Source organism: Nyctereutes procyonoides, unplaced genomic scaffold, assembly GCF_905146905.1.
Source record: "Nyctereutes procyonoides isolate TBG_1078 unplaced genomic scaffold, NYPRO_anot_genome, whole genome shotgun sequence".
Classification (NCBI taxonomy): Eukaryota; Metazoa; Chordata; class Mammalia; order Carnivora; family Canidae; genus Nyctereutes; species Nyctereutes procyonoides.
In genome coordinates, this window is record NW_026575141.1 from 16,402,693 (window position 1) to 16,429,347 (window position 26,655).

The window sequence follows — 26,655 nt, forward strand, 5'->3', positions numbered from 1 at the left end:
GGGACTTTCTCTCGTTTCCCTGTACTTTAGGGCTGGGTGAGGGATGGAACTTGAGCATCAGAAGGTTAGGTAACAAAGATGTGTAAGCTTTTGTGTCTGAAGTCTAGTGGAGAAAGTGGAGAGTCCAAAAGGAGTGAGTGGGAATGGGATGTGACCCTGTTTTACATGCACAGATTCTAGTTTATAAGTCAGAGGTGTGCAGGTAAATGAAACCAAAGTAAACTATTTTCTACTCTTCATTTATGGATATTTTTAGAAACTCCCTCCCGTCCTCAACTTGCAAGAATTAGAGGAGTACAGAGACAAATTGAAACAACAGCAAGCTGCAGTAAGTAAAAAACACCTTGCTTCCTGACATAAATAAATGAAACAACGGGGAAGTGTAACGTTTGCAGATTTTATGGTTTAACTTAACATGTTAAACAAATATTATTTAACATGACTCAGACTCAATGATACATTTATATAAGAATTGAATGCCTTTTCAGTTTCCCTCATGTTACCTTGGTATAGATTTGCTTCTAGAACTTAGAGTTTTTTTCTTTGGAATCTTGAATGTGATCAAAGGTTTTTGAACTTTTTTTTTTTTTAAATTGCTAGATAACTTTAGGCTCCTTATCATGCATGTATGACTTCCCTTCTCTAGTTTCTTATCTCAGAATATAGGCCCCCATTTCTAGTTGAAATAGGCCCAAAGAGAAGAGAGAGCTAAGATTTAGAATGTCTCAATTGTAGTCACTGATTAATTGTGTGGCATTGGGAAAGTCACTTAGCTTTGCTAAATCTGTGAAGTGATGGGTTAGGCCTGCATTTTCTCAGATGCTGTAAAAATCTGTGATTCTGTGATTTGCCTTGCATTAGGCTGAGCTCCTTTCATAAAACTCAGACTATACTGTAGAAGATTAAATAATGTTAGTATGTGATCTTATTAATTTTTTTAATAGTTAAGGAGAAGTAGTAGCTTATCTGTTTGAATTTAAGATGTAACTTTTAATAAAACATTTGACAAATAAAGGAAGATCTACTTCTTCTTCTTTTGTCTTACACTCAGTGGTCTCAGTAGGTCCTGGGATCTCCCTGGGCATAACAGCAGTGGTGTGGGGAAGGGACTTCACAGTAGAGGGTTGTGTGGTAAAAGTTTGTCATGCTTTTGGAGAACAAGATTTCGGTGGATGATGGCATCTTTTGCCTTCTGTTGGTTTCAGCATGTTTACATATGTACCCATCTGTCTCTGTACTTGATGTGTGGTAGTATTCTTTAGGGAATGAGTCTCATTGCATGGGCCAGATAGCACAGTGACCTTTGGAATCTGGTAAGCCTGCACTTGAAACCCAGCCTTGCTGTGGGGGCTGTGGATCAGTTACTACTGTATGTAAGATTATTCATCTGGGAAATGAGGCACCCATTTTAATAGATTGTCAGGAGTACTAATTGAGATAATGGAGGGAAAGCACTTAATATACTCTCTGACACAGTGCAGACTAGCAACAATATTGACTACTTAAGTAGAAAACCCAGTTTTGGTAAAATTAGATCAGTTTCTGCCTATACATCTATGAAATTCATATCTATACAAATTCAAAACAGTTAAGAAAATATAGAAGGATTAATGGAATAGTATGTATTGCTTTGTTCTCAGTTGCTTGGGGAAGGGGAAGGGAAACTCAACTAACTGAGTTTCCTGAGTAAAAATTCACTAAATGCTTTGGATGTGCCATGATGGTATCTATAGTGCAGTCTAGTAGGCGCCCCTGAAACTGTGAAGTAAGAGCCTCATATTCAAAATCATTACAATTCTAACTTACATACACTGACATTTTTCATGGAATTGACCAAGGAAACCTCAGGTATGTTCATAGCATTCCAGAAAAATCCCCCAAGAAACACATTTTCAAAAGTAGAGGGCCAAATTACTGTTTGTCTTTGTATGTGGTATAAAGGATGTAAAGGGGTATAGGAAGTTCTGTTTCCCAGATACTGTCTCCATAAGTTCACTAATTATTTATCTTAGAGGTTCATCTTTTAAGAGTAAATTTTGTGCCCTTAAAGATCTTATACTTTTGTGTATGTTAGTAAATGATTCTCATATTATTAACAGTAATAATGATCATTTATTGAGTTTCTATTAAGGGCCAAGTATTATGCTCTCTGTTGTATCTCTTTTACCAAGTTCATAGCCCAGAGCATGCAAATATCTGCTGTAGAAGTTATTGGAAGACCTATGGAATATTCTTACAAAAATTTAAAATATAGAATGGAATAGGAAGTATGTGGCTTTTTCTTTTACTTCCTTTGTTTGACTGCATTTTTTATAGGTCTCTAAAAAAGTAGCAGATTTAATCCTTGAAAAACAGCCTGCTTATGTAAAGGTAGGATGATATTTGTCATTTCTAATAGTAAAATTTTTAAAATGCCTGAATGACTTACACTTGAAACTGTTGAAGTAATTCATTCTCTTGTCTATAGTTCTACAGCAACATATTGACTCTATTTGGGATGTGGGTGTGTGGGGCTATACAAAATGTTTTTCTCTTTCATTTGGGGGAATTTACCAAACAGAAGAAGTGAGGCTTTAGAATTGATTCTAAAGTAATCTTGGGACGCCTGGGTGGCTCAGTCAGTTAAGCGTCTGCCTTTGGCTCAGGTCAGGATTCTCAGATTGAGCCCTGCATCAGGCTCTCACTGCTCAGTTAGGAGTCTGCTACTCCCTCTCCCTCTGCTGCTCCCCCTGGCTTGTGTTCTCTCTCCTGCTCTTTCTCTCTTAAATGAATAGATAAAATCTTTTTAAAAAAGTAATCTTTTTGATTTTTCCAAACTTTAGAAGGCCCAGTGAAAATTACTTCTTTGTACTTTATAACATGTAGGTTATTAATAATGACTGCTCAATAGCAGTATAACAATCTGTATTTAAAATATAATAAAATTAGAATCTTATAGCTGAATCTGTCTTTGCATCAGAAAACCAGAGATTCCAAAATCTATTGAAATACATGCCAGTGTTCAAATGAAGATGTTTGTTGTCAAAGCATCTTAGCAAACAGAAATCGTACTTGTCATATCCTTGATTATCTTCTGAAGTTCTGTTGAGTAGAAACATTTTAATGGATATATTATTAGTATTTGCTTATGCCTGTATAAAGCAGGTTGGGTCTAGATTTCCTTATAAGCAACTGACTAAATATTTTATCATATGCCATTGTGGAAATCATTTGAAAGCAGTCATTTTAAATTATTTTGTGAAAGATATACCAACAGCTTTCAATTTGGGGTATCTTTGTTGCTTTGTTTTCCAAACAGGCTTTTCTTTGAAACCCACTGAAACTTTTGTTAGAGTATCATATGAATAATAAAAATAAAATGCCTCCAACAATAACTTATACCTAATTTTTCCATAGGAACTTGAAAGAGTTACCTCATTGCAGACAGGTCTTCAGTTAGCTGCTGTTATCTGCACAAATGGGAGGAGGTATTGCATTTGATGAATATTTTGTTTTTTTAAGCTGGAAAACATTTCAAGAAAAATTGTGAAACTGTCATTGATAATGGATTTTTTATTATGACTATGGTTTCTAGAATATTGTTCATTAACTGAACATATGATTTAAAAACTGCACTAAGAAGGTATGTGTGAAATGAAATGTCTGCAAATCTAATTATGGCTTTAACATATTACTGTTTTTATATTGTTTAGATTAGTGGTTCTCAAAGTATAAGGATCAAATTTTAGTCTTTTTAAGTTCCAACTTACTACAGACTATTTTTGTAAAATGCAATAAAAACAATACTAAGAAAATAAAAAATAACCAAAGACATAGAGAATATAGTCTCAATTGTTTTTATTAACTCATCAAACATAAAATTATTATGTCATTTTTTGCTCTAAGTGGTTTTTTAATACTTACTATCAATTTCTTACTTTTCTTGTGATGGATCAGTAATGGTTTGAAGGTTGGCACCAGTCTACCCACCATGCTTTGAGTAATGCTGGTTGAGATTGAGCCGTTGAATAAATTTGTCAAATAGTAGTCACAATCTCTGATTTTAAGAGTAATTGAGGACACCACCTCATTGGTTGCCTAAATTGTTTTGTGTGAATAGTGTTCTTAATATAATAGAAAAATTTAAGTATTTCTTCTGTTTTTTTTTGCAGACACTTGAATATTGCCAAGGAAGGTTTCACTCAAGCTAGTTTAGGCCTTCTTGCAAATCAAAGGAAACGTCAGTTGCTGATTGGACTTCTGAAATCTCTGAGAACTATAAAAACATTGGTACATACAGGTTACTATTTAAAATTTAAAACCTAATTTTATGGTTGAAACGGATTTTACCTTTTTTTTTCCCCCCCCAGCAAAGAACCGATGTGCGCTTAAGTGAAATGCTTGAGGTAAGAAAACCAAGTTTGGAAATTTCGTGATCCTAGTACTATTAAATAGAAAAATTGTAGTGAAAAACAGTCAGATGTGCATTTTTTTTCAAATTGCTACATGGTATAAAGAACATTTTGAGCCATGTAGAACTATTTGCTCTAGAGCATTTTTCTGTTGACATAATATTTCATTTAGAAAAATTTATCTGGGGAAGTATTTACTTTGTAGCAATGTGGGAATGTTAACTTCAGGATGTTGATTGTATTTGCACCCAAATAGTAATAAAATTATCTTTTGTATCAAACAAATAGGGGTGAGTTAAGGAATATGTCATATTTGAGTTACGTTTGGTCTCTCATATATTAATTGGTTTTCTGAGTGAGCCATCTGTTTTCTTTTTGATGCTTTCTTAACATTCTCTATGTACTTGTTTTATAAAGCATAATATAATATTTCCCATAATACTTGAGGTCCTTCAGGTAGGTGCTTTGTCATCATCTCAGCATCCCCACTGGTGTGAAGTGCATTTGTCCAATTATAGAGATGAGCCATAAGAAAAATCTTTTATGATTTTCAGTAATCACTGTGTACCTCTAAACTTAGATTTGAGAAATGCATATAAAAATTTCATTTGGCATTAAATTAGATGATAAAGATATTCCAAGGCATTAATGAATATTTCACTTTCTCCCATCCAAGTAATAACCAGGGTTGACCCTGCTTAGCTTCCAAGATCAGTTGAGAATGGGCACATGCAGGGTTGTATTTTAAAATATTTGTTGATTTCTTGGTGGTAGAACTCTTGAGAGTTGATTACAAGTGGAATTCATACTGGTTTGGAACATTTTTATATAAACATCACTGAAAGATATTAACAGTTAAAGAACACCTTCTCTGTGAAGCAGCTTATTATTTTGTGTAGGCTTTTTCCACATGTCATGGTCTTAGAGGGCTGTTACTGTGTATATGAATGAACAGAATATTTTTTCTATGTATATGTTTTAGGCTTGGTCTCTTTATATTTTATTATTTATCTATCATTGTTATCCTAAATTTTATTTAAGAGGAATTAAAATTTTCTGGTTCTGGAACTTTTGGATAGAGAATGAATGGAGATTCAGTTTCTTTAGAGGCTTTAGGAAAAATGTTTCCTTTCTAATGACTTCTGTTGTTATCTTAAGGAGGAAGACTATCCAGGAGCTATTCAGTTGTGCCTGGAATGTCAGAAAGCCGCTAGCACTTTTAAACATTATAGTTGCATAAGGTAAGGTAATATAAAAATTGTAAAGCTGACTCTGTTGTCAGTTTTTAACATAAGAGATGTGTAACATAATGTTAATGAACATTGAAAATTAAAGTTAAGTGCTGTGTTCTAGTTCAGCATTCTTGTTCATAAATGGGCAGTACAATGAAGTTATAAATAATAATTCTTAAGGTGTGAAAGATCAGATACTTTAATAATCATACCCTTCTTTTCACCTCATTAAAACTCTTTTCTTCATATTCCTTACAATTTATAGAGTAGAGTAGTAGAGAAGAATAAATTTATCTATTTACGTTTCTCTTGCATCTCTTGGGAATTTTTCCTCCTTAACTCTGCCAGCTTATAAATATTGAGAGCGTTACTGCAGTTTGTTTTTCAGAACCAGATGGTTCAAGTGTTTGGCTTACCCTGATAAGAATTCTTTAGGAAAATTTAAGTGTGGTTAATTTTATGTAATAATCATCTTTGTCACATTTAAGTGATTATGTATTTAATGTGTTATATCTTTTATTTAATTATTTATAAAATGTACAATGTAAAAATGGCCAGGGCAGCCTTTGCTATTAGTTTTTCTTTATTAGTGAGTTTTTGGTCTGCTTCAAATGAAGGTTTTGGATTACTGGTGTTAGTCCCTTGGGGAGGCTCAATCCCCAGGTGTAATTTCTATCATTCCTGTAAAACCATCTCAAGTAAACATACAACCTAAGTAAAATCGTGTGCTTGTTAAGAAAATCTAGTTTCAAATGAAATTCATACCTATCCTAGAATATAGCTCCTCGATCTCTCCTGTATGGAAATTCTGATAGTCAGTGAGCATGATGCACCCATATTGCATTATTAGTATCTGAAAAATAAAAGAATTAGGGTAGATGTTGATTATTAGTATCTGAAAAATAAAAGAATTAGGGTAGACCAAAACATTAATACAGCTTTAATAAAATTATTTCTTCTAATATACTCTCACATCATGGGTCTCTGCAAGATGTAGGATAAGAGATATCTATTTTCCCACTAGGAATGCTATTTAAATATTTATGGTATTTTTTTTCCTTCAGGGTCATGCATACTGAAGGAACACACTTTTTATTTGATTAGGAAATGCATAGTTGTATAATTCCAGCGATATTTTGTTTTTATCTATTGTAACACTGAGTGACTATCACTATTAAAGACTTGATTATGTTATTTAGATTGAGTAAATAGAGAATTAGCACTAATATGTGGAATGCATTTGAAAATTTCTAACAAGGGCCTTCTGGGTCTTGAAGAAACATAGCACGCATTTAGTTTGTTTTGTAGTGATAAATCAGTTACAGTGAGAACAGCTTATATATGACTGGGTGAACATAATTCAGGCAGTTATACGTTACTGAGTGCTTATTATATTCCAGGTGCTTTGCTTTGGAATTGGTTGAATAGTGATGAACTATACATAATGTAATCGTTAAAATCCTTGGTTTTCTAGATAATCTAAGTAATCTATCAAGAAGGGCTTGGATTGAAGAAAGCATAGGGGATGGTGGGATGGAGCTTTAGGGAGATGGGTGTTGAGGAAGTATTGGGATGTAACTACTTTCAGGGTCAGAACTAAGAAGGACTTGAAGGAGGGGCATAGGAGTTAAGATAAGGGATGAGGGTGGGTGGTAGATAGGAGATGATGGGTATCATGATGAAGTCTTTGTTGCAGAGATAACAAGCAAAATGAGGACTGAAAATCTCTATTGGATTTATAACAGAAATCATAGCTGACTTTCTTGGGACAGATTTACTTGAAGTAAAAGTATTTCATTTGGCATTAAATTACAGTTTGGAGATAAATTTCATCTAAGTATAGGATGAAGAAATTTTATAGAGGGGAGATGTGGAATTGAGGGGGAAATCTGCATATTTGAAAATCTATGGGAAAATGAGAGGTTGAAAATACAATAGAGAATATAATGTTATGCTAAGGCTTTGTAGGGGTAGAGTTGACTTTGAAAAGGTCACCCTCTATTATAATAGGAAAGTATGAGTGTGGAAATTTGATGGCAGGAAATTGAGGTAGCGGGTGACATGTGTTGGCACTTTGTTTTTTCTCAATAATTAGAAATGTTGGCTATGCTAAAGTAATTATCTTAGTTGATGATAGTTAACTATACAAAATGTTTTTTAATGAAATTTTTATTTGGGCTTTTTAAAGGTAGCATGAAGTGGTTTCTAAGTACTTTCTCATTAATGTATATAGAGATATGTGGAAGAGCTGTAACTACAGTTATCTAAGCTGGTGAAAAGATTGAAATTGAAAAGATCTGGGCTGCCCCGGTGGCTCAGCGGTCTAGCGCCTCATTCAGCCCAGGGCGTGATCCTGGAGACCTGGGATTGAGTCCCACATCGGGCTCCCTGCATGGAGCCTGCTTCTCCCTCTGCCTATGTCTCTGCCTCTCCCCCTCTCTCTCTGTCCCTCATGAGTAAATAAATAAAATCTTAAAAAAAAAAAAAGAAATTGAAAAGATCTATAATGGTGACTTAAAGTAATAATTGTTTTATTTTACACTTTTATTCCTACTTGGGAGAGCATGAGAAATTAGCTCACTTCTTGTAGGTAATGGGATAGAAGATATAGTGATAGACTTAGTTGACATGTGGGTCAGGTTGAGCCCAAAAAATGAAAGGAATTCTATTCTGACTTCCTTTTCTGTTTTTATTAATTGAATGTACTTTTAAGGTTTTGTGCATTTATTTTCCCTTTTGCTCTTTTTCCTCTGGTCTTCTAAGTACAATACTGAACCTGCTTTTGAGCTCTCTGGTTCGGACTGTTCAGACAAGATTCATCAACACTTTAAAAATTCATTTAATTTACCTAGAGCTGTGGAATTTAACCAAAGGCAAGATTTAATCTTTGCTTGGACCTGTGTGAATTAAAGTGAAAAATGATTGGACAGTCTGGTCATCATAGGAATCATAATTAATTACCAACTATTTATATTCTCATTTTCTTTAACATTTAAATTTATTTTCATTTCTGTTGATGATGACTAGAGAATCATGAAGTATTTTCCTTTTAGATATGTCTGTAAGAGATCAATCCTTGATGCAGGGCATTTCTGGATTCTGGTGTAACTTAAAAAAAATTTTTTTTAGGCAGGTTCATGTGCACAACGTACCTGCTTGTCCACTTCTTAATTTTTCCTATGTACAGCATATGTTCCTCTTTTCTTTGCTAGTAACATTGTTCTTTTATTGGAAATAAGGGTTTTGGTAGATGGCAGAGATCCTGTGGTCTTAGGAGTAGATTACATGGGGCAACTGAAAGCTGACTTTTAAGATTCTAGGAGCAGGGAAAACAGAATTCATGTATTTCCTTCTTCATAAACAGCCCTTGACTGTAGGTCTCAAGTTATATGACTGGGTAGTTTAATACATAAAGTACCAAGTAATATGATGCCCCCTGTTGATTGAAAACTGAAAGAAAACTTGTACCTCTTCAGTACCTTGTATTTTCCTTGAGATAACAGTGTTTCAACATCTTTAATAAAAGTTACTGTAGCACCAGTTTTGTTCACTTTTATAACTGACAGGGAACATTTTTACATTATTTGACATTTCTTGAGTTGATTGACAGAGTCATATATTTGGGATTCACTGGGAATAGGAATCAGTGTGTGTTTATTTAAAGTATGTCTGCGAATGAAGCGTTTAATTTATTTTTCACTTGAAACTTATCTAAATTAGTTTTAAGAAAAGTTATTTTTTAAAGTCAAAACTACTTTATTGTTTTTTATCTCATTTGAAATAAACTACTTGAGGGAATCTGAGAGCATTCTGGAATATGCATTGAAAAGTTTATATACCACCAGGACTGGAATATCTGTTGAGTACTATACTTTAGCATAGACACTTAATTTAATTTCTCATGATCTTCAAAATACCTTTTTTCCCCCTCAGAATATGAATTTAGCAGTTGAATAAAAATTGTAGGTTATAGAACTTCTTTGAATCATAAAATAGTGAACACAACTTTATGGAAAAAAATACAACAATACTAGGAACTATGTATACTTCCTCTGTTGCCCTTGATTCCTTTCTAGTAAGACCTCGTGCTCTGTCTTTATTTGGGTTCAGGGAACCTAGGAACCTTGCCTGGGATAGTGTTTGAGTGGTTAAGTGTTTTGGCTGGGTCACCAGGCCAGCTAGCTAGACCCATCCAGTAGATCTGGAGTCCTTATTGTGCCATTTGCATCAGCCAAATTATTGACAGCATGCTATTCACAAACTGCCTGCACTTCTTATCTTCCATTTTAATTTTTTTTCTATGTCTCCTGCCCCCATGCTGCACCATTTTGAAATAATGTAAAGTAAAATGTACTGATGGCAAAACATAATATTTAAACAAAAGTGTCTTAAACAAAAGAAGTTTCTTTCTGCCTTACCCACCATTCTCTTTCCTACTCGCTGGAGTAAAACACTTTCACAGCTTATTAGTTGTTTGTAGATAGTTGTTGATTCTCTGTTTACTCCTCATATTAAAATACCAGTAAGAGATAGGAATTTGGTATACTTTCTTTTACTTTTCTGTCTTCCAGGATATGTTAGTGAAACTTATTTTTACTTGGTCAAGTTTATAATGTTTATATTCTTTTTGCAGCTATAATTAAATCTTCGATGTTTTCTCAGTAGGTTACTTCTAAAAAAAAATAACCTAATAGAAATTGTATTTACTAAATCATGATTATATAAATATTATCTGCAGGACTAAGTAGAGTGATTGGACTTATAAAAAAAGAAAAGTAATCCTTTGTCTACATGAAAATCAAAATCCATTAGTGTTTGTTTTAATTTATTGAACATTTTTCACCTTTTTATAAAGATTTTATTTATTTATTCATGAGAGAGAGAGAGAAAGAGAGAGAGAGAGAGAGAGAGAGAGAGAGAGGCAGAGACACAGGCAGAGGGAGAAGCAGGCTCCATGCAGGGAGTCCAACATGGGACTTGATCCCGTGTCTCCAGGATCACACCCTGGGCTGAAGGCGTCGCTAAACCGCTGAGCCACCTGGGCTGCCCCATTTTTCACCTTTTTAAGGTCCTACTCAATTGCTGTCATTTCTATAATGTTTTCCTTTTTTTAAAATATGTTCCTGTCTTGTTTTGTTATGGTTTTGTTGCAGTTATCTCTTTGAAAATTTTTTTTGAAATGGTAAATGTGGGGGATCAATTTTCATATTTTGAAATGATGTTAATTTAATCCATACTCATGATTGAAAGAAAAATTATTTTTTCCTTAGAAAGTAGAATGCATTGCTCAGTTGTTTTCTAGCCTTTCACTTGTAGGACAGGGTCAGATGCTATTCTTATTCTCTATAAATAGTGTTGTTGGTTTTTTTTTAAAGAAATTTTAAGGATTTTTCTCTTTTTATTTGGTGTTCTGAAATTTCACCAGTTGTTTAGGAAAGTTAACTGTGTCAGACTCTTTACTCCTAAATGATGAGACAAGAATGAAGTATTATTTAATCCTTATCTGCATGAGATGCTGTGTTACTTGTTATACCAAGAGCTTTTGAAATGCATTTGTTCTCTAGGAGCTTATAATAACAGTTAACAGGCAGGACTGTGGAGTAATATGCCAGTTAAGAGCACAGAATATATAAACAAAAGGCCATCAGAAGTGTTCCTGCTGTGAATGGCTTGCTTCTTATACTCCTACAGGAATGGAAATATTGACACGTATAAGACTGTGAATAGCAGCTAGACACTGTTAGCTTTGACAGCATTGACTGACTGTACAGTAATTCTAAATTAGATTTTAATTAGGGTTTTTTTTCACTAAAGCTTTTATTTTTTAGCTTTTAAAAATTGAATCATGATGGTGGTGATAGTGTTGATGGTTGTGATAATATTTAACATTTTTTTGAACTTTTCTTTGTGTCAAGCACTGTACTAATCACTTCCCTTACCTTTTCTTATTTGGTATTGATAAAATAGTCCACAGAGGTATTATTATTGTCTCTATTTTATAGATGAGGAAATTGATGCTTTGTAAAATAAGTGGCAGAGCCAGGTTTTAAACTTAGGTCTCTTGGAATGCAGAGCTTGTTGCTTTTAACCACTACTACGCTATACAATGATGTAGTAACTATTACGTACTTAAGAAGCTCTGCCTTAGGAGGCCAATTTTTATTAATCTGCTTTAGTAGCTGAGTTAATTGCATTTTTTTCCCAAACCTTTTTCTACCAGTTGTATTTGTTACTGGAATTATGTTAAGTAAATAAACTAATGAAATGAAATAGATTGTTGAAAGTAGATGAGACAATTCATAAAAATTGGGGGATAGAAGGTAACTAAATGTGATTTGATATACGGATTGTTTTGCATTTATCTTTAAGTTCCTACCTTATCACAGAGAAACTGAAACTTGAAGTTTTAGACAATTTATGTGTGATTTGGCTCACATAAAACCAAAAGTTAAAACTCCACTCAAGTGAGAAGATTTTGGGTCTACATCAGAGATGGGTAAATGAAGTACCATGATACAATTTTAGTTAAAACATTCACTATACATGTAAACAGATATGCACACACTACGTATAAATATTTTCGTTTTAACTCTGATTAACTGACCAACTGAAAGGTCTGCTGAACTTGAGCACAGGGTGGGCAAACTGTCTTTAAAGAGCCAAATAGTAAATATCTTAAGCTTTGTGGGCAGTGAGGTGCCCTTACTTCAACTGTTCTTCAACACCTTCAACTGTTCAGCTCTCCCCTGGCAGCCTGAAAGCAGCCATAGACAATATAAATAAGTTTGTGTGACTGTGTTCCAATAAAACTTTATTTAGAGATATAGACTATTGGCTAGATTTGGCTCCTGGGCCTGATACTCTGCTCTTGAATTATAATTCATAAAGTTTGAAAATGTTTTGAACATCTGTAGTATTAAGTAGTGGACTCTTTTTTCTAAACAGAGTAAGAACAGAACTCTGGGTAGATTCAGAGTGATCTTAAGAGTTCTTTTATAGTTTATTAGTGTTTAGAAGGGCCATGTGAAGACCCAGGTGAGATACACTTGATGGTATCTCACCGTTGTTGGTCTAGCTTCAAAGTGTTTGTAAGTCAGGTTTTCTCTGAAGTATGTTAATAAACTCTCTGCTAGCTGTGCCTAGATTGAAACCACTGGAATAGATCTCTGATCTAAATACCTGCAATATCCAGGGTCAATTAACATATAGTATAAACTTGGGAGTATAAATTTTACTTAAGATAATTTTATAAGTTTTAGCACTCTATTGAATCATATACAAAGATGTAGTAATTGGGTAACTGATATTTAGCATATAATAGAATCTTGAAAATTTAGAGTGGGAAGCAACCCTTTGGATCTAGCACTCTTTTGTATAGGAAACTTATGCCCAGGAATATTAAGAGACTTAAATCACATGACTCATTAATAACAGACCAGGGAAAGATCATTAAGATGTTAATTATCTCTATACCATGTTGTCTTCCTATATGGTCAAATTTGTACAAAATTTTGATTTATATGCAACCTTTCCAGGACTCATGAGTGTATATGTCCTAGATCAGCTATTTAAAAGAAGAATATTAGTTATTTATGGATATATCATATTTAATATCTTCTATAGTGATGTTAAAAATGCCCCCCAGGGACACCTGGGTGGCTCCGCGGTTGAGCCTCTGCCTTTGGCTCAGGGTGTGATCCCTGGATTCGGGATCGAGTCCCACATCGGGCTTCCTGCATGGAGCCTGCTTCTCCCTCTGCCTGTGTCTTTGCTTCTCTCTCTCTCTGTCTCTCTCTCTGTCTCTCATGAATAAATGAATAAAATCTTTTTAAAAAAATGCCCCCCAAAATTGTTTGATTAATTCTATTCAGCTTGCAAATAGCCTTTAGCAGCTTTTAGCCTTCCATCTTAGAACTGGTAATTTTTTTGACTGTAATGTAGCTTTTATTTATCCAAATGTTTATGAACAGATCCTTTTAGCATACTTTGATTAACTGACTGAAATGCCTTGAATTCGTGTTGCTCTAAATGATGGCTAAAGGTTTCTTTGAAGGCTGTATAGTCAATATATATACTCCTTAATCATATAATTTTTATATATGTATTTTCAATTAGTAGTAACTCGTCAAAATGCAGTTGTAGATTTTGAAAGCATTTTTTTTAGTGGGAGGGTGGAGAAAGGTGGGGGAGGGGCACTGAGAGAGGGTGAGAGAATCATAAGCAGGCTCCACACCCAGTGTGGAGTCTGACACAGGGCTTGATCTTACAACCCTGAAATCATGACCTAAGCCAAGATCAAGAGTGGAATACTTAACCAAGTGAGCCACCCAGGTGCCTCTTGAAAGCATTTTAAAGCCCAAATGTTTGATTTATAGATTTTATATTTAAAGTATTATACATGCTCTTTACATTGCCATGTTTACATTAACTTTTTTTTTTTAAAGATTTTATTTATTTACTCATGAGAGACACAGAGAAAGAAGCAGAGCCATAGGTAGAGGGAGAAGATGGCTCTCTGCAAGGAGCCTGATGTGGGACTCAATACTGGACCCTCGGGTCATGTCCCAAGCCAAAGGCAGACACTCAGCCGCTGAGCCACGGTGTCCCTTTACATTAACTATTAATACATAGGGTATAGAATCATTTTAACCATAAATAATACAGGCAGTAAAACTATCCAGATTTGTGATAATTTTATAAATAGTAAAACCTATTTTTTTCAATTGAGTTGAAGAAACCATTACTCTCAACTGTGAGTAAGCTTAGATATATTTCTTTTTCACCAAACTCAAGATACTTCCTGTTGGAATATGCTTACCAGTTCTAACTTACTTGTTAATCCAGGTATTCTTGCCTTTCTATATCTGTATATCTTCAGCCTTCGGTGAACTTCTCAGCCCTATATGATAGAGGAGTAGAACTGCTTTAGATCTGCTTAACTGTCTTTTCCTCTTGTTAAGGCACCTGTAGACCCAGTTTAGGAAAGTTCTTTTTTTCTAAAACATTCTTCTTTCTCTTTTTTCTATCTCTGTAGTTTTATTTATTGAGGTAGAAAATAGGAGCTAAAGGAATGTGATGGGAAAATTTTACCCTTTTTGTTTAAAGTGCAAATTTGACTCAGCAGTGAGTCAGACAGTGAGTTTAGTCCTGGGGAATCTTGGAGAATAAGCCAGTCTCTGCTTACGGAGACGGTCACAGATATTTGGGATGCTGGAAACAGCATTGTGAAACTGAGCGGAACAGTCTACAGGGGGAGACTTCCCAGAAAAGATGACATTAGGATGGACCTGAAAATACAGATGGACATTTGTGAGTAAGAAATGGAGAAAATATGTTCTGGTTCTCATGAACCTTATATACAAGAACAGAGGGTGTGAGGTCTGGGGTTGTTAGGGGAATTGCACCTAGTCTAGATGACGAAAATGTAGGCACTCTCACAGTTGAGAGTAATGATTTCTTCAACTCCTCAATTGAAAAAAATAGGTTTTACTGTTTATAAAATTATCATGAATCTGGATGGTTTTACTGCCTATATTATTTATGGTTAAAATGATTCTGTACCCTATGTATTAGTTAATGTAAAGGGACACCGTGGCTCAGCAGCTGAGTGTCTGCCTTTGCTTGGAAGGTAGTATTTCATGTCATTGTTAAGAATCTTGATGCTGTACTAATTTGGGGCTTTACCTTTGGTTTATTGGGGGGAGCCACCAAAGGTTTTAAAGCAGTGGATTAATACGAATTTATTTTTGCTTTCATTAGGAGCTGGAAACTCAGATGTCTTTAGGGACCAGGCAGGTAACTTATATGAAGCTGACAGATATTAGATAGCAGGAAATGGTCAGGCCCACAGAACTAGTCAGGCCTGACTGAAGCCTTTCACATATAAGTTGGGGAAAACTATGTCTGCCAGGTAAAACAGAATATTGACCAAATCCAATCTGAAATGAAGACCCTGCTCAGAGTTATCCCTGAGAGCTTTTTGGAAGATGTTACACAATGTTTGGTATATAGTAGGTTGATGGTGTTTGTCAAATAAATGGCTGATGGATTGAAGGGTGGGTGTGGGTGTTGTGCAAGATTCATTAGGAGGCCATTAATATAATTCAAGCAAAAGGTACTAATGCTTGAGTTAGGACACACAGTTGAGAAAGGATAAGCATAGGTAGTAGATATGAGAAATACTGAAAGGGTAGAACTGTCAGATTTGATTACCAGTTAACACATGAAGAGAGGGAAGAATTAAAGATGACATAGAGATTTCCAGCTTATATCGAATGGGTGGTGATGATGTGAATCAAAAGAGGGAGAAGGTGGGAGAAAGAACAACTGCAGGCGATGATACTGTTTTGGGGGGAAGAGGTGGAGGTGAGGAATGTTTTAATTCTTTCTAAGTGCCAAGGTACTTATCATGACTATCATTTTTGGTATATTATTTTGGGGCCTTTAAGTCTCATTCTCATTCTTCAATCATTCATCCATTGTTCTTTGAACAGAAATTATCCCAGAATCTTTTTTAGGTTTTTAAATTTTTTTTAAAGGAAAATCTCAGTTCTGCCTACAAGTATTCCCTTAACCTCTATCTGTGGCTGTGGCTATTTTTCAGGCATAAACCCAGAGATACCTTAATTTTTCCGATAAGATATCAACCCGATACTGTTGATTGTCAAACTTCATACTTTTGTTTACCCTCAGTTTTTACTAGAGTAGTCTCCAATTCTCAACCTTAATCAAAAGTGTGCTTATAATAAATAGTATTTGTAGCAAATTGTCTAATTCCTACATAGTTTGGGCATATATCACTGAGATCATCAAAAAATGGATTACTTGTATTATTAGTTTTACTTTTCTGATACATTGCTTTTTGTGTATCTACATCTGTATCTACATGTATCTACATGAAATAACACCAGAGGGATGATATTTCCTTAGCTTGCATTAAAGGTTTTGTAAGAAGCAAATGCAAGGAATCCATGAATCCATCATTATATATTTTATAAGACTATTGTCAAGGGTGTTGTGCATTAGGAGATAAAAAGTCATTGTACCCTTTTCTAGGACTCTGGTAAAATATTCTCCCAGAACTTCAATGCCAACGAAAGTGATTTTTGTTTCCTTGGGCTTTTTTGTTTTGTTTATCCCTTGAGTGCTGGTATGTTTTGATATTATGGATACTGAATTACGTTGGACCCTTCCTGTTTGTTTTGGCTGCTAGGACCTTGAGAGTCAAATTTATAAACAGTTGTAAAAAATACCTTGTATAATTATACTTTTCACTTGTTCTATTTGGTTTTAGTTTGTTTTAATTTTGTTAGAATATTTTCTCTTGATTGTATTTATTTTGTTAGCTATCACAGGTCCTTTCTTAGTAATTGGATACTATAATTCAAATAATATTGGTTCTAGTTTTTAATTTTTTTAACTGACCTAGGGAAATTAAAGGGAACAAAGGCAGATTCAACAACTAAGTACATTTTTCAAAGTGAACATAGTTGTGTAATTATAACCCAGAAATGCAAATAGAACATTTCAGTTATCCCAGAAACTTCCTTCGTGCCCAATCCCAGTCATTTTTCTTCCAAGATAACCACTGTTGTAGCTTCTGTCACTAAGTTAGTTTTGCCTGGTTTGAACACCATATAAGTGGTATCATATACTGACTTCTATATAGTAGACTTCTTTTGTCCAATATGTTTTTGAGGTTCAGGTGATACATTTTCATTGCTATAGTATTTCATCATATAAATATGTCACACTTTATTTAATTGTTCATAAACAATTGTGTTTCTTTAAGTTTTGCCTGTTACAAGTAATGCTGCAAGAGTTGTGTATGCATTTCTGTAAGATAGGTATCTAAGACTCCTGGAATGTAGAATAAATATATATTGAGTTTCAGTGTTAGAGTTTTTCAGAGGCTGTATCAATTTCCCCTTCCTCCAACATTGAATTCAGTGTTTTATTTGTCCTGCATCCTTACCAACATTTGTTGAAGTCATTTTTTTTAATTTTTAAAAAATATTTTTAGCCATTCTGATTGTTTGTTATGTCTTCTTGTAGTTTCAGTTTGCATTTTTTGAATGCCCAGTTGGAGTACCTAGTATATATTTACTGGCCAATCAGATATCTCCTTTGTCAAGTATCTGTTCAGGCATTTTGCGTTTTATTTTTATTCTTGTTCTGTTGATCTGTTTGTGTATTCTTCTGTTTGTACCATGCTATCTATTTTAGTATATGTCCACCAACATTGTTTTTCAGATATTCCTGCCTATTCTTAACCATTTGAGTTTCCACATAAATTTTAGAAGCAGCTTGACAGTTTTCATATACACATACAAAGCAAAACTGGCCAGAATTTTAATTAAAATTTCAGTTATTCTAGAAGATCATTTTGACGAGAATTGATATCAATGATATTACAGGTTATAGTTTATTTAAATGGTATATATCTTCATGTATTTATGTCTTGTTTTAGCTCAATTTTGTATTGTATATTTTAAATTAGATTTATTCCTTGGTATTTGTTTTTTTTTAAATGGCATCTTAAAAATATTCGTCCTCTAATTTTTTGTTCTTAGTATATAGAAATTGATTTTACTTTTGAAATTGTACTTTTTATCTATATTATGCTTTTTAATCTTTAAAACTTGCTATCAATTTTGAATTCTTGAATTCTTAGTTTTTATCTATAGATTCTTTCAGGGTTTCTACCTATACAATTCTGTTGCTTCTAATAATGACTCTTATTCTTTTCTAATTCTTTTCCTTTCATTTTTCTTGCTTTATTGCACTGTCTGTAGGATCAGCATATTTACTGTTCATACTGTGAATTTATGAATTTTTTATTCAGCTAGTATATATATATATATATATATATATATATATATATATATATCTCCCTTAGTTTGTCCTTAAAGATAGTCACATCTAACTCTGTTTTATTTGATAGTGAATTGAATTCAAAGCTTCAAGATACTTTAGAACAAATTGAGGTAAGAAGGATTAATTACATCATAAGTTAAAAATGGTTTTCTCTTTTCAGAGGTTTTTGAAAAGTACATATGCGTCTTATGTTTTGATTTTTGTGTTATCACCAGTGTTATAGATCACAGCACTTTATTGTTTTTTATTTGGGATATCTGTGGATGGTCAAGTTAATGTTAATCTATTTATAAACTCAGTAATACTTTTGGAGTTATGTGATCTGAAAATGACATTTTGTTTCTAAAAACACCATATCCAGAAAGATCCCAAAACTGTTAGTCATACATATATTTTCATGTAAATTATAGCTAAAACATTTACCATGTATTGATTATTTTTTGATTATTAACTTTTTTAGTTCAGTGAGCTAATTTGTTTAAAAATGATTCTTGGCCAATGAACCTTCCTAAATTCCTAAACCTTCTAATAAATGGAAAGGAAAAGATATGTCATTATGAGCATGAAGTCTTGCTTTTCCTCCTGCATTTATTCACGGTTCATCTCTTTCCTTGGCAATCTTTGCAAAGCAGGGTATTAATTCTAATAAATGTAATAAGAATTATTTGTTATTTTCTGATATTTTATAATTTTCTAGATGAGAATACTTATAAAAATTGAAGTTGGACTTTCAAATGACCTTTTGTGAAAGTAGTTTTTCATCATAAACACAATTATTTACTGATTGTGAGAATGACAATTTATTTGATAAAGATAATGCTTTGAAAATCTCTTAAGTAAATAAACACTTGAATATTGAAGACTTTCTTTTGAAAGCTCAGTATTTCTTTATTCTCAGTATACAATGTTATTCTGTGCTTATGTAGAGAATCATTATTTTGAAATGAAATAGTTGAAATAGAAATCCTTAAAGTTGGTGCATTTAGACATATAAGGTCAATGTAGTATCATTGTGAATTACTTTTCAGTGATTATAGAAGGGCTATTATTATTTTTTAGTAGTCCTACAAATTCAGTTCATATAGTTGTAAGATTTTAACAGATGCTTGAGGAAACAAAAAGTAAAAATAAAAAATAAAATTCCATTAGTAACTATTATTCTGTGTCCCTTGAAACACAGGCATGGGTCTTTAGATACTCATATATTAATAACATCTTAGTAAATCTGATTATAGTTGATAATACATGAGAATTATAATCTATTTTTATTTAAATTTGTTTTTGACTGTTAAGTCTAGTGTGAGAGTAAATGTCTTTAGATATTAATTAAAAGTGACAAATTTGTCTCAACACTTTCTTCTCATTGCCTTGAATACATAATTCCTTAACTACCTCTTGCCTCCTCTCTTAATTCCATAGGAACAGTTGGATGTAGCTCTTTCCAAAATCTGTAAGAATTTTGACATTAACCATTACACTAAGGTTCAACAAGCTTATCGACTTCTTGGAAAAACACAGGTTAGTTTTGAAAGAATGTTTGTTTTTTTTTTTAATTGGGAATCTGTTGATCTTTATGAATGCTCAGATCTGAGTATTACTAATGTAGCATCCTTAAAAAGTTTCATTTAACAAAGTACATTTTAATGCCATATTAATATAGATTCACATAGTCTCAGTATATGGACTGTGATTGACACATTGCAGAAGTTTGTTTTGAGCTATGAAGTGTTTGTCAGGTTTAATATTTTCACAATTTTAGGTAGGTTTTTTTTTTTAAGTGTATTAGATGAGGATTCATTTTGGAGGGGATGTGTACGTTTTTACCTCAGCTCTTGGTCCTCGGTGAGAATTTCTTAATTTGAAGCTTCATGGTTCCTAGATAGGCCAGCATGTTTTCCTCAAAGTGATAGGTCAGCTTGTGTCTATTGTGTATGTTTATTTATAAAAAAGGTCCATTTCATTTATCAGATTTTTCAAAGGATTCTCTTATTCTCCAAATGTCCTCACTATTCCCATGTTGTATAGGTTTACCTACTCTTACTGCTCAAGGGCTTCCTTTCCTTGAAAAATTTGCCACAAGTGTCATTGTTTGAAAGTTAAGTATACCTTCTACATATGCAGGATATACATTTATCTATAAAACAGCTAAACAGGATAGATGTAAAAGTTTTCTTCCTTTAAATGGTCTCCTACCTTAGAAAGAGATCTAAGAATTTACCGAACCATTGAAACTTCGTTTACTTTTAAAAACTGAATAAAGAAATGTGGTGCCTGGAAAAATTACAAGAAGATAGACTCTTGGTCATTTTGGACATGTTTAAGGACCCTTGAGAATATGATTGTAACTTCTAATTACCTTTATTAGACTAATTCTTATACTTATTAAATATTTATTATCACCTAATGTGTGCCTTGCTCCAGGCACCTCAATATGGGCCCTCATCTATCTTACCTTCTAGTAAGGGAAGCAAACGTTAAAGAAATAAATGGGGCAGCCGGGGTGGCTCAGCGGTTTAGCACCGCCTTTGGCCCAGGGTGTGATCCTGGAGACCTGAGATCGAGTCCCACGTTGGGCTTCCTACATGGAGCCTGCTTCTCCCTCTGCCTGTGTCTCTGCCTCTCTCTGTTTCTCTCATGAATAAGTAAATAAAATCATAAAAAAAAGAAAAAGAAATGGACAAGAGGTTGGGTTGCAATAAGTGCTATAAAGAAATATATATCAGGTAAGTGGATCAAGTCATAAAAAGTACTTATTTATATAGGATAGTCACGAAAGGGTTCTCTGAGAAGGTAACCATTGAGAAGCATCCTGAACAATGTAAGGGAATGATGGCAGAGGGGTTCCAAAGGTGTGATTATGCATGACATGTCCAGAAAAGGGCAGGATGGGTACCAGTCATAAACACAAAGCAACAGACCAGTGTTACCATGCAGATTTATTTTTAGGGATATAATGTGGTTATTTGAAGGGATTATTTGCAAATAACAGTACAATTATAATTTAATGAATAGTATTGATCTTTGTGCTGTATCTATAATTGATAAAGATTTTTTCCTTTATTTTTCAAATCCATTGAAATTTATCTATTTTAATAACATGAAACTATGTTGTGTCTGTTTTTTCTTTCCACAGACAGCAATGGATCAACTTCACATGCACTTTACTCAAGCCATTCATAATACTGTATTTCAAGTTGTTCTTGGTTATGTGGAGCTATGTTCAGGAAACACAGATACAAAATTCCAAAAGCTGCAGTATAAGGATCTCTGTACAGTATGTAGCAACTTAATTCTATTCATATTGCCTCTCTTTTAGTTTTTAAATTCATATTCCATTTTTCATAGCACATGCTATTTGAAGATGCTACTAAAATAATAAGAAATGTTTGCCAAAAAATTTTTTTCTCCCATATTGTTCTTTTTCTCATAATGGGAGATTCAGTCACACAAATGGTAAAGGTAGATGAGATGGTACAGATTTATGGAGTGCAGTTGCTTCTAAATGGACTCTTTACTCTGTCATAGCTTCTTTTACTCTTTTCTCTCAGGTTTTTAATTCTCTTCTGTGATTGTATGTAAGGTACTTCTAAGCAATCATCTTAGCTGGTTTCCTGTATACACTTTCAATCAGCCTTTCTGTGTGTATAGGTGCTGTAACCAATTTCTTTTCATCCTTAAAGAAACAGGCGTCTAAAGGAAATATAACCACAGGTGAGAAGTGAACTGAGTTGGGCTCTGTTTTAGAATTGGTCCTGCTGATGGATTGATGGAGGGTGTGAGGAAAAGGGAATGATGAACAACTGGGAGAACAGTGAGTGGTGTCATTTGTATTTACAAGGAAGATTGATTTGTAGTGAAAAGTCATGAATTCTGTTTCATACCTATTAGCATTCAAGGGGACTTGTTCAGGAGGCAGTTGGATAAAAGAACTTACGGAGATGAGAGCTGAAGTTATAGAGTCATCGGAATCTAATTGTACTTAATGCCATGATATTTGGTAAGAAGATTGAGTGTAGATAAAGGACCTCGAGGCCCTTAGGCCTTGTGATGTTCAGAGATTAGGTAGGGAGAAGAGACCAGTTAGAAGGATATGAGAAAGAATAGCTAGCTGTGTGGGAGAAAAACTAAGAGGTGGTGGATCAGCCTACAGAAGGCAGTATTTTCAGAAGAATTGACTGTAAACCTATGTCAGATGTTTCTGAGAGTCTGTATAAGGTGATATAACAGAATTGACAACGTGGAGATCATTGTTGACCTTGGTCTCTACTTCTAGTTCAAGAATGTTTTGTATCTCTCACTGGAGGATTCTTGAATTATTTATAAAATCTACTTGGAAAATAACAGTTCTAGAAGGTAGATATCTATTCCCTACTGTAATTATGTCCAGGAGTTAGTATAAAATTAAGCTAATCTTCATTCTTTAGTAAATTTATCAAAAAGTTACATGTTCATTGGAAACTGGAGAAATCTTATTGGAGCTACAGCAAATATTCCAGGAGGATATGATTATATATGATAGATTAAGGATTAAGTTAATAATGGCAGTGGATGGTTGTTAATATAGCTAAAATTTTTAAAAATCATTTCATAAATCCTGAGGACTGTCACAAATACAATAGTTAACTTAATGTGTGATATAGTTGCATAATTACATTTTTAAATATCCAGTTTTAAGTACAGCCATCATTTGTTAAATTTCAGTGATTTTGAAATGTGTTGTTTATCTTCTTATTCATATTTTTTAGGTTGATAGCATATTTAAATTAAATATACAAGCAATCAATTTCATTTTTTGATTCTTTTAGTGTTGTGCTGAAGAGATGATTTAAATGGTAAAACAGTTTATTACAAGGTAGTGATTTCTCTGTTACAGCAGAAAATAACTTTCAATAATTAAAACAAACATTTTAAACTAATTAGGCTTGTGTCTTGCAGTCATCTTTGGTTAAATCTTGTGTGTGTTTGTGTATATGCATCGTGTACTTGGTTACCATTAAACTTTTATATATTTTTAAAAATCATAGACATATTTGTGCTTCTGCTTCTTGAGAAAATCCTCTATACATTTACTTAGCACAAAACTAAAAGTTGTACTTAACTTATAAATGTTTATGAACAAAAATTTGTGCTTAAAGTGTTCATCATAGCTTTTTTAAAAATTTTTCATTTTTTCTCAAAGTTGACTTTTGAAGTAGCTGTGTATATTTAAATTATCAGATAACAAGGGGCTTATCTTTCTTAATTTTATTTTGAGTTAATGTTTGTTAAAAGGACTCCAAGAAACATCTGGTAATTCTTTATAATATTATCCATCTATGTGTGATAGTGGTGAGGTATATATAATTAAATTAAGGAAACAAGTGATTTATTGGTATATTAGAGCTTAGTCATAGAACACCCTTGCCCCCCCGAACAGCTGGCACATATGTTATTATTCATCCAATATAGTTGTACACTTCTGGTTTACATTCAAGCTGTGCTAAGATATGTGTTGAAGGAGTTTTGAAGTGGTAAGAATAGTAGCCAATATTGATGGCTTCATGAAGGAATTTCATTTGAGGAAAGGATATAACAGAATTAGGTATGGTAGACTATGTTGAAAGAACAGACTCAGAGGAGTACAATAATGAAGTGAAGAATGTGATACATTTTAAGGTGGCCCATTTTCTTTGGAATGATACTCAATAAAAAATTAAAGAAGTTCAGAAATTACCCTGAGCCTCTTAGAAGTATTTACATCAGTGTTGCTACAAGCAGACAGGGATGTGGATAACTCTGAAACCTAACAAGTTTTCATTTGTTTTGTAATACTGAATTCTGTTTGATCTATCTATCTATCTATCTATCTATCTATCTATCTATCTATCTATCTATCATGATTCTATTTATTTATTCATGAGAGACACACAGAGGCAGAGACATAGGCAGAGGGAGAAGCAGGCTCCATGCAGGAACCTGATGTAGGACTCTATCGCTGGACATTAGGATCACAACCTGAGCCAAACGCAGGCGCTCAACCACTGAGCCACTCAGGTGCCCCAAATTTGACATGTTTAAGCCAGGGAAAATTAGGAATAATTATTTCTCATCTTATCTATTTATCTATCTAAATCTATCTATCTATCTATCTATCTATCTGTTAGATTGATGAAAAGATGTGGCCTTTTAGTAACTGAGTTCTATAAATGGAGGTGACTATCTCAGGAGAGGAAAAATGGAAGCAACCCTTAGAAATTTAATAAACTAATAAAGGAAATTTAAATATGTTTTCCTGTTGAGATCACATATAAAGGATCTGGAATGGCACAGTTCAGGCAAGGGAGATGATTTGTGAAGGAGTCTTTAATTAGAATGTAAGGTTCTTGGTTTTTCAATACATAGCAATTGGGAATCATTTTAGCCCTGATTAAAAGTAACTGATAATACTTACTGAGGTGGTGCTAGTGGAAGAGTATATGTGACAATGGAAAGTCAGGTAAGAAAGAAGCAACAGAGTCCTCCGGAGATGTGTATAAGGTGTTGACTGGTAGATCTTAGAAATGAGAAAAAAGAGTTCAGGCATTTGAGCAGTTAGTTTTCTTTGTAGAATAGTAGTATTTTGAAGGAAGTCCTTAATCACAGAGTTTAAATATAACATTAAAAAATGAAATACATAAGCGGTACCTGGGTGACTCAGTTGGTTAAGCATCTGCCTTTGGCTCAGGTCATGATCCCGGGGTCCTGAGATCAAGCCCTGAGTTGGACTCCCAGCTCAGCAGGGAGTCTGCTTCTCTCTCTGTCACTGCTCCCCTGCATGTGCTCTCAAGCGCTCTTCTTTCTCTCTCAAATAAATAAATAAAATATTTTTAAAAACTGAAGTACATGAAATAATATACTGATCAGAGTTGAAAGGAATGGAGTTCCTGTAAACAGGGAACAATTGTGTTTCCTTTAAATGGAAAGAGATTGGAAATGAAGAGATCTAATCATCTGCTTGTCCCTGTTCATAGTATTTTTAAAAACCACTCATATCTCTCTATTACTAAATGGGCTAGGATGAAATTGAACTAAAATTTTTTGATATCCCTTTACAAAGAAATCTGGGACAAAATTAGGATTCTGTTTCTATTTACTCTGGTAAACGGAGAACATCAGAGTTCTTAAGACCATCAGCATCCTATCCTGTTATGACATTTCTGCCATTTGTATCCTGTCAGCCATTGCTCTGAGTTTAAAAGCTTAGTTGGCTTTGAGCTTATTGAAATTATTTTGTTATTGAATGTACTTACTTTTCTTTCTTTACCAAACAATGTTTTCTGAATGATTTAATTAGAAACACAATTTTTCTTTTTATAGTTTATCTTTTAGTCTGGTTTTCCTGTTTTTCTTGAATGTATTGGCTTACAGCTGTTGGATCAGTAATTTAGGCTCTTTTAAAAATGTGTACATTATTTTGAAGCTCAAATTCTGATAATTAGCAAAATTTTCAAATGAGAATCAAACCTCATTCATTTCTGGAAAGGGCCGATGTAAAGGTTTATTTACTGAAAAAAATTAAGCCTTGTTTGTGATAGTATTTGCATAGATGTACCTTTAATGTTTATACCAGTCTGTGGAGAGATTTACAGACATCAAGTGGATGCTCTTTATTTAGTGATGTTGTAGAGAAACTTTTTGTAGATTTTTTGAAAGTTTATGAACTATGCATCAATTTAAAAAAAATTTTTTACAACCTTCTTTGGCAGGCTGTTGGATTTCCCTGGGAAGCTTATACTAAGATGTTAATTAGGATGTTATTGATTAAATTTATGATAATAGAGCTGGCTAAAGCTGGTTGAAATTTTCCCAACCATTTAAAATTTTTCATTTCCAAATGAGCATAATGAGTTTTGAGTTCTGTTTTTGAAATGAACTTGATAATGTAGTAATACTTTGGTGAAAAATTGAGTTTTGTTTTTTTTTAAAAAAAAACTTTATGAAATAATTTCAGTATGTGTGTGTTTTTTTTTTAAAGATTCATTTATTCATGAGAGACACACAAAGAGAGAGGCAGAGACATAGGCAGAGGGAGAAGCAGACTCCCTAGGGGGAGCCTGATGTGGGATTTGATCCCAGGATCTTGGGATCACCACTTGAGCCAAAGGCAGATGCTAACCACTGAGCCACCGAGGTGCCCT

At 33.6% G+C, this 26,655-nt stretch overlaps 1 protein-coding gene across 3 annotated transcripts in view; it reads left to right on the plus strand.

Moving 5' to 3' along the window:
* Positions 1 to 26,655, plus strand: part of VPS50 (VPS50 subunit of EARP/GARPII complex) — a 138,471-nt gene that overhangs the window by 23,268 nt on the left and 88,548 nt on the right. For 2 of the 3 annotated variants that reach the window (XM_055307447.1, XM_055307446.1), the window contains exons 4-12: positions 257 to 328; positions 2,317 to 2,370; positions 3,397 to 3,467; positions 4,152 to 4,269; positions 4,350 to 4,385; positions 5,550 to 5,632; positions 18,567 to 18,609; positions 19,919 to 20,017; positions 21,633 to 21,773. In XM_055307447.1, the coding sequence (XP_055163422.1) occupies positions 257 to 328; positions 2,317 to 2,370; positions 3,397 to 3,467; positions 4,152 to 4,269; positions 4,350 to 4,385; positions 5,550 to 5,632; positions 18,567 to 18,609; positions 19,919 to 20,017; positions 21,633 to 21,773 (717 nt within the window). The remainder of the gene's footprint in view (positions 1 to 256; positions 329 to 2,316; positions 2,371 to 3,396; positions 3,468 to 4,151; positions 4,270 to 4,349; positions 4,386 to 5,549; positions 5,633 to 18,566; positions 18,610 to 19,918; positions 20,018 to 21,632; positions 21,774 to 26,655) is intronic. The other variant, XM_055307448.1, reaches the window with a different exon arrangement.